This window comes from Solenopsis invicta, chromosome 9 (assembly GCF_016802725.1).
Source record: "Solenopsis invicta isolate M01_SB chromosome 9, UNIL_Sinv_3.0, whole genome shotgun sequence".
In the NCBI taxonomy this organism is placed as follows: domain Eukaryota; kingdom Metazoa; phylum Arthropoda; class Insecta; order Hymenoptera; family Formicidae; genus Solenopsis; species Solenopsis invicta.
This window is the reverse complement of record NC_052672.1, coordinates 15,760,594-15,767,933: the sequence shown is the minus strand read 5'-3', so window position 1 is coordinate 15,767,933 and position 7,340 is coordinate 15,760,594. Positions and strand designations below refer to the sequence as shown.

Here is a 7,340-nt window from a genome sequence, read left to right as displayed (position 1 = left end):
CTCTTATTTACTTCCTTCTCTTTTTTAGCTTTTAAATAAAAATAAATGTCTGTAGTAAAAGAGAAAGGAGGACAATGGCAACAGAAAATTATTTCATATTTTATCGACTTAACATCTTTTAATCAACTTTTTTATTAATTTACATAATATGTATATATTAAATTACACAAATCATTTATCTTTGATTTTATATACATATGTATGTGTTTTGTTCTTTATATAATCAATCAAATTAAATCGTGTAAAAGTTATCAGCTTTTACGTAACTAACGTGATATAATAGCATTGAAGATTGAAAAACAAGGTGATTCATAGAAAACAATATATTTGTGTAAGTAATGTTATCAAGAACATGATGATGTTATCAAGAACATCATTCTTGTGATCATATCTTCATAGTACAAAGGTTTTATCTGATTTTTTTATTTAAATAAGAATATTCAAACCGATTAAAATATGATAAACGTAGAAGTTTGCGAGATATAATAATCATTTTTAAAAACTTAAAATTGCATTGATAGTATTGATATTAGTTGCAAAAATTTAAAATTATTTTAGAAAATCATCCGTTTGTCATAAATAAAGTATGTATATATTTTATTAATATGATATGAAAGGAAAACTCGATTTCTTTTATTGCTCTATGCTGATCTTATATTTATTGATGAATGAGATTATGCCAGCGGAATTTCAAAATAGAAAATGCAAAAACGGCGATATGCAGAATTCATTGCTATCCTCTTTCGCACACTCAGAGCCATTTAAATGATTCGCGTCATTTGCCTAATACGAACGAATAATTCATCGTCAGATTTCAGCAAATAAATGCGATAGCTTTTATAAGAAATGAAAAAATTAAAACTATTATAATCGAAATGTAATAATAAAATATTCGAAAAGTTTCTTTAAATATATACATGAATTATCTTGTTTGGAAAACAGGTTCATAATTTTATCAATAAAATCCTATCATAAGTCCTATATTTACATTAATAATTTTAATCGTCAATAACCATCAACAAATAAATAGATTATACAATGCATTTATAATTTATATCATTTGCATAATAATAGCTGTTTTCATTTATTATAAAAACTTAAAAGTACCTACTAATTTTAATAGGTTTAATAGCCGCTCAGCCTCCAACCTTGCAATAATTAAACAGGTTTTATCATAGAAATGGTAAAGATGTTACGCGTTCTTCTGATAAGATCGTTTGGCTATCTCAAAAGAACGACGGCAAGCATTTAACGGGACGCTTTTAGCGAGTACCGGGTTCATGGATGGTAGAAATTAATTCCTCTCAGGATGTCAGGGACTGTATGAACGCGACGATGCCGCTCCGGTGTGAGTTTCATGCTGAAGCTACGATAGCAGCAGAGGGGAGGGACAAAGGAAAGTGCTGCTCGAGGTATAGGATTCAGAAGGGCGCGAGGGCAAGCGGCTCGCGGTGTCTGCAGCAAACAATTCCAATTAACTTGCTGGAATTGGAATAGGACTCGTACTCGTTTGCCTGGCCGACTCTTGGATGCCATGGCGCCGAGGATGACGAAGACATGAGCATTCCTTGTCCATCCGTCTCACTTCCTCATTTTTTTTCGTCAAATTTCGTTAAGTCATGTTTTTAAATTATAATAGTTAAAACTTCCGGTTAAATCGAAAAACCATGACATTTTACCAAAACTGATCGCTGGAGAACAGTACTATTTTCTTATATATATTCTCCAAAGTATCCTCGAAATTTTGAAATACATTAATTTCAAGTGTATTATGGATTAGAGAGAGAAAGTAACAAAGTTACCACGGAGTTAGAGAATTTTACAAAATTTTAATATTGATGGATTACAAGAATGCCATAAGAGAAATACATCAAAGACAAATTTTTGCGATTGAGTTCCCCACAAATGACGGAACGCATCTGTCTGCAAGACGTACTTTCTTTGCGGGCGCATAGCCACCAGCAAGAGACATTATTCATTGCATAATGCTTGTCATCGACGTCATCGGTCAAGACAGTCATAAAGTAAAGCATACGGGATGGCGTCCTTGCCCTAGACAATACTACCCCTGAGCTGCTTAGATATTGAAGACGTCCGAAAGCTGTGTGTACCAATCCCGATGTGTGCACAACGTCTAGTCTGCTTCTCAACATTATTAAATCCTAGCTCGCTCGTGGACCAACCGCACAGAACAATGGCGTTCTTTAAGCGTCCGTCACGTCACGGCAACGTGTCGCGAATTGATAATCGTCAGATGAAATTGTCTTGTCGCGCGCAAACTTTCTCATTTCGCATATATTTTGTAACATGAGCACCTTAGTATGCACGTAGATTATCATTATTCTCTAAATGTAGTAAAGAGATGTTAAATAATATTAAAATTATGGATCTTAAATCTTTATGTTGTAATGCAACTTATTTCTCATTTATTTTTTTATTGTATTATAACTTAATTATTTTTATTTTATTATATTATAATTATTTATTTTATACTTATTCTTATATGTGTAACCTTTCTTCAGATTACTCATCAAAAGGATATGATCGTATGTGCGTTATATTATAAAATAATACGTACTTTAGTATTCGATAAATCTGAAGATAAGTATTAAGATAAATCAATTTATTGATTTTATGATAAAAAAACTTTTTAAAGTAGACATTTGTCCTTTTCATGGAATTTTTATTGCTTTACTGCTTTATCGTCTAATCGCGTATAAGTAATTATATCATGTCTGTCAGGTCTCTGTGTAATCCCTGATCTTCGTACTGATCCCTGATCTTCGGTACGAGAGAACATTTCGCATCATATGACCGCGGCAAATCGACGAGTTTACAGGCAACGGCGGTCGTTTACGGAGATGTAATTGCCCATCCGATGATCGCGCAGGCGTCATGTAATCACCGGCTCGTAAGCCTCGAACGGCTTAATCCGTGAGACGTCGCGTCATTACCCGCGTCGTCAGTGCGACGTCGCCGACAAGCGTCGGCAATCGTCGTCGGCACCGCTGAAATCCCAGTCAGGGAAGACATTTAAAAGTAAGTATAGTTGGACAGATCCGCCTAGTGAGTTTAAAAGTCAAGAGTGCCAAGAGTGCAATTTATCTCATCCATTTGTCAGATAGAGGAAGAAGAGAAAGATCCGACAAGAAGAGAACGGTAACTACATGAGGCGAGGGGACAACGGAAGAAGAAGGCTCAGAACCGCGACCTCTCACCTCGTTTTTACCCCAACTCGTTACGCCGACACTACGACCACTTCATTGAATGACTCGTTTTATTTTCCGGTATGAAAAGTATCATTTTTCTCGCTTGAAACTCCTTTTGCTCAGCCCGGACCTTCATATTTTGCCCGCCTCTTTTCGTGGTCCGACGACAAGGCCTTTGTTTCATCTTGCTATTCTCATTATCCACTCTCGTTAAGCAGAATACGCGAGTTTTGTGTTCAGAGACCGGCCGTACGAATATTTAAGATGCAATCTTAAAAGAACAAGATATTTACGGATATAATACAGATATTTACGCAAAAACCGTTTTGCTAAAAAATTTTTAAATTTAGCTAAATATAGGTCTCAAAGTAACTTTGTTATAGGTCGTCAAAATTATATATATGATCAATAATAGAATGCTCAAGCTACTAAAACGTCAATACTTTACAGCATTATTTATTCTTGAGTGTCCTACATAATTATTTTGATGGTCCAATAAAATTACTTTCAAACCAATATCTAAATTTTTCGATACTTCAGCAAAACTTTTCTTTCTATGTGCATATTTTATTATAAATATTTTTACAAAATAATGCAATAAAATATAAAATAACGTTTACGATTCTTGTTTTAAGGAGACATAGAAAGAACAAAAGGTAAACAAAATGGAGAAAAAATAATGACGCTTATTTTTTCAAAAGTTAATTATAATACGTTATATAAACGTATGCACAATCAATGATTTTTGGAAGATAAAAGACGCCAATTATTGCGTCATCGATCGCACGGCGAAGATGTCGTGATAGATATCATCCGCCTTCATACGATGCGAGTGTATCCAATATTGGAAATTCTATACCACACGCCCTGAACGGATGTGGTTGTAGCCGTTCACACGTACGACCACCATCTCAATACAGATATGTTTATTACCGGGAACGACATAGACACCCCCGCTCTGGCTATGACTTATCGGACGCGACTTGTTGCGCGTACACGTTCAACCGCGAAACAATTGTTTCCGGTCTTTCCTAGATTACGACGTTACGTTGTAGCGATTAATAACGCGATCGATGATAAACTACCGTTGCGAACCCGCGTCACGAAATCGCAATTAAAGGATCGTAAAAGTCCGATAACGGACAATCAATTTTTTACAGAAGCTTCCTTTACCGTGCGGATGCACATCCGAGAAATAAGACGACTGCGAGACTCGTTAAACTTACGAAAAGACGCGCACTCAAATAGCAGAAAGCGCTTCTTCAAAGTCTTAAAAAAGTACTATTCTCCTTCTTTCATAAAATTAGTGATTATTACGATCTAATGAGAACAAAGTTTAAAGTTTTACATGCTTCCTAAAAATATACGTCTGTCTTTTGTAAAGTTTGAATCACGCGTACGTCTTACTTTAATGATTAATGCGACATTCCGCTAATTACTGATAGAAAAGGACAGTGACGGATTTAAAAACTGCAGGTATTCTCCAAATGGAACGACGTTTAGCAGAATTCTTTTACCTGTATTTATACAGACCATACAAAAATCTTGGAAAGAAATAAAGTTAATATTATGTTTACATATATTATTATAAAATAAACAAAACAGAATATTTTATTTATAAATTGTTATCCAAAACGTCAAATTATTGTTAAAATAAATGCAAGTTTTTAAAAAATTACTAATTAGTTTAATTATACGAGTATATGTCTATAGTGTATAATTTCGTTGCTTTAATATCATCGGAGAAATTTTATTTCATTTTGACAAGTGTTTCGTTTTGGCTTAGTAAGAATAAATATTCGTTTAATGCCTTTAAAAAAGAAAAACATTAGAAATTCATGCTGTCATCAAATATCTCATAAAAAAGGATATCATCGTCTGAAAAGATTTGCATATTTGCGTAAAAGAAAAAAGGGTGCGCAGTCGCTCGAAAGCACGTGAAAACAAAATAAGGAGAAAAGCAGGGTCGGACCTAGGATGCGGCACTCTTTCTTGAAGCGGGTGCTCCAGACACGAATAAAACGATTATTAATCAATGTGCAAAATAATAAACTCGAAGTATACTCGTATAAATAAAATTTCTCCGACATCATAAAAGATGGTGCAATAAAATTGTGCAAATATCACTTTCCATTTATCTATAACATTCACATTTGCAAAACTTTTCAAATCTCGTCTATGTATACATATACATATACATACATACATACATACATATATATATATATATATATATATATATATACACATCTAATAAAAAATTGTATAATTTGTTAAGAAATCAGTCATCAATTTATTTCTTTAAACAGCTAAACGTGAAGAGAGATGCTGTAAAAACAGGCTCAACCGTCCAACACGTGTGTCGACTGACGAGCGTAGAGTCGTATAAGGCAAAAAACAAGAAAGGGCAGAAACGTCAGAGAGAAAAAAGGAGAGGGTGAGATACTGAGCAAACGTCGCAGAAAGTACGAGTGCTGTTAGAATGCGAGAAGTACGTTCGCAATCAGCAGAGCTGCTGTCTGCGCCGGTCCTGTCGAATTCGCAGGCGTATCACGTTGTTATATAACGAGATTATATCATTAACCAGCGAGATGCAGGCAACGATTGTTGTCGATAACGATATAAAGTTGAGCTTCATTTTTGCTGATTAATAAACGTCGCATGCGCGGACCACTCGAAGTGTGTAACGCTCGATAAATAAAATTATCAATTACAAGCTTGTCACCGTATTGCGGATTTCGCAAAAAACAACGTAATAAACAATGTTACAAAAAGTGAAAGAAATTTTACAGTTGTGTACAAAATATTAGACAAAATATAACGCGTTGATCCGCATGCGAAATGAAAAAGTATTTTGTAATAATTCTATTTTAAAATATAGTTAAAAAAGTTTCCAATTCTTTTAATGAGTTAAAGACTTATCGTGTAATGAAGAATATACTAATACTTCACAGTTTAAGCAAACGCTTGTACATCGCAAAACTTTTCATAAAATTCTATAAAATTTTATCTTCGTATTCTCTTTTTAAATCCTAATATTAAATAAATAAATGTTTGTTGTATTCATTAAAAGTATTAGATAATTACGGCACCGACAAAAATAAATTGTATAGTATAATAAATTGCATAGTAACAACATATCAAATTAAACAAAAAAATCTTAATGTTTGCATGTTGATGTATGCTAATTTCGATCGTAATATATTCATTAAATTAATCGAATTTTTTTTTAGGCCTTTTAAATATATTGGAGAATCCCTCGAATATTCTATAAGAAAGGAAGTCAAGCATCTTCAATATTTCAATAGCCCTCTTCGATCGCCTTTCATGGGGCAATGGCGATTCTAATGAACCCATCGACTCGATCACGTCTCCGAGTGACCCATCCCGACTATGAGTGAATAAATGAATTTCATGCATGCCTCTTGGAACAAGCATTGGAATGCGGCAATGAAAATGGTCCACGGAATATCGTGACATCATACTCAAGTTTCTCCGATATGTATAGGCGATTAGTACACCTAATAAAGAATTAAGAAAAATCCCAAAACGCAAAACAATAAATGATAAGTAGTAGAGATTAGGAATTAAAAATTAAAGTCAGAAAATAAACAACTAAATATTAAATAACCTAAAGCGGAGTTAAAAAGCAAAAATGTTAGAAAGAAGAATTGTCAAACTTGTGAAACATTTATTGTGATTGTATACAAAATTTTAAATTATTATGTGCGCATAAGCTAAAAATATAGTAGTGCGTCAAATTGTAGATATATTAATTGTAGTTATATATAAAGAAAAAGATGATATTACTGTATATTAACAACTTAAACTTTATATTATTTAAAATTTGATAATATTACATTCATTTTTTACAATTCACATTATTAAAGTGTCTTTGTTTTTTGATATTATTTTATCACACAAAAAATGAATTCTTAATTCATGTATATTTGTATTCTCAAATGCTACTTGTTTTCATTTAAGTATCTCTGCAATTACAACTTTATTAGCATCAATAATAAATATATCTGTGCAAAGTATATTTTATTCTTAAGATTGTATTCTAGTTTTTAATATCATATTATTCTTACGACAAGCTCAATCACATTATTTGAAAGCTATTTATTCTTG

The 7,340-nt window shown here is 33.0% G+C and overlaps 1 protein-coding gene across 3 annotated transcripts; it reads left to right on the top strand.

Annotated features, from left to right (window-relative positions):
- The first annotated feature begins 2,869 nt into the window (after nt 1–2,869).
- LOC105201871 lies at nt 2,870–6,759 on the top strand. Of its 3 annotated transcripts, none has more exons than XR_005575594.1 (4): nt 2,870–3,039; nt 3,122–3,287; nt 5,519–5,835; nt 6,443–6,759. XR_005575594.1 is itself a non-coding variant. In XM_011170137.3 (4 exons), exons 2-4 carry the CDS (start codon nt 3,168–3,170, stop codon nt 6,555–6,557), a joined length of 363 nt encoding a protein of 120 aa, XP_011168439.2. In that variant the 5' UTR covers nt 2,894–3,039; nt 3,122–3,167; the 3' UTR covers nt 6,558–6,759. The 3 variants fall into 3 exon arrangements, 1 of the variants encoding a protein (XP_011168439.2); XR_851060.3 differs by having other exon boundaries at nt 2,888–3,039; nt 5,519–5,700; XM_011170137.3 differs by having other exon boundaries at nt 2,894–3,039; nt 5,519–5,646.
- Nucleotides 6,760–7,340: the final 581 nt, after the last annotated feature.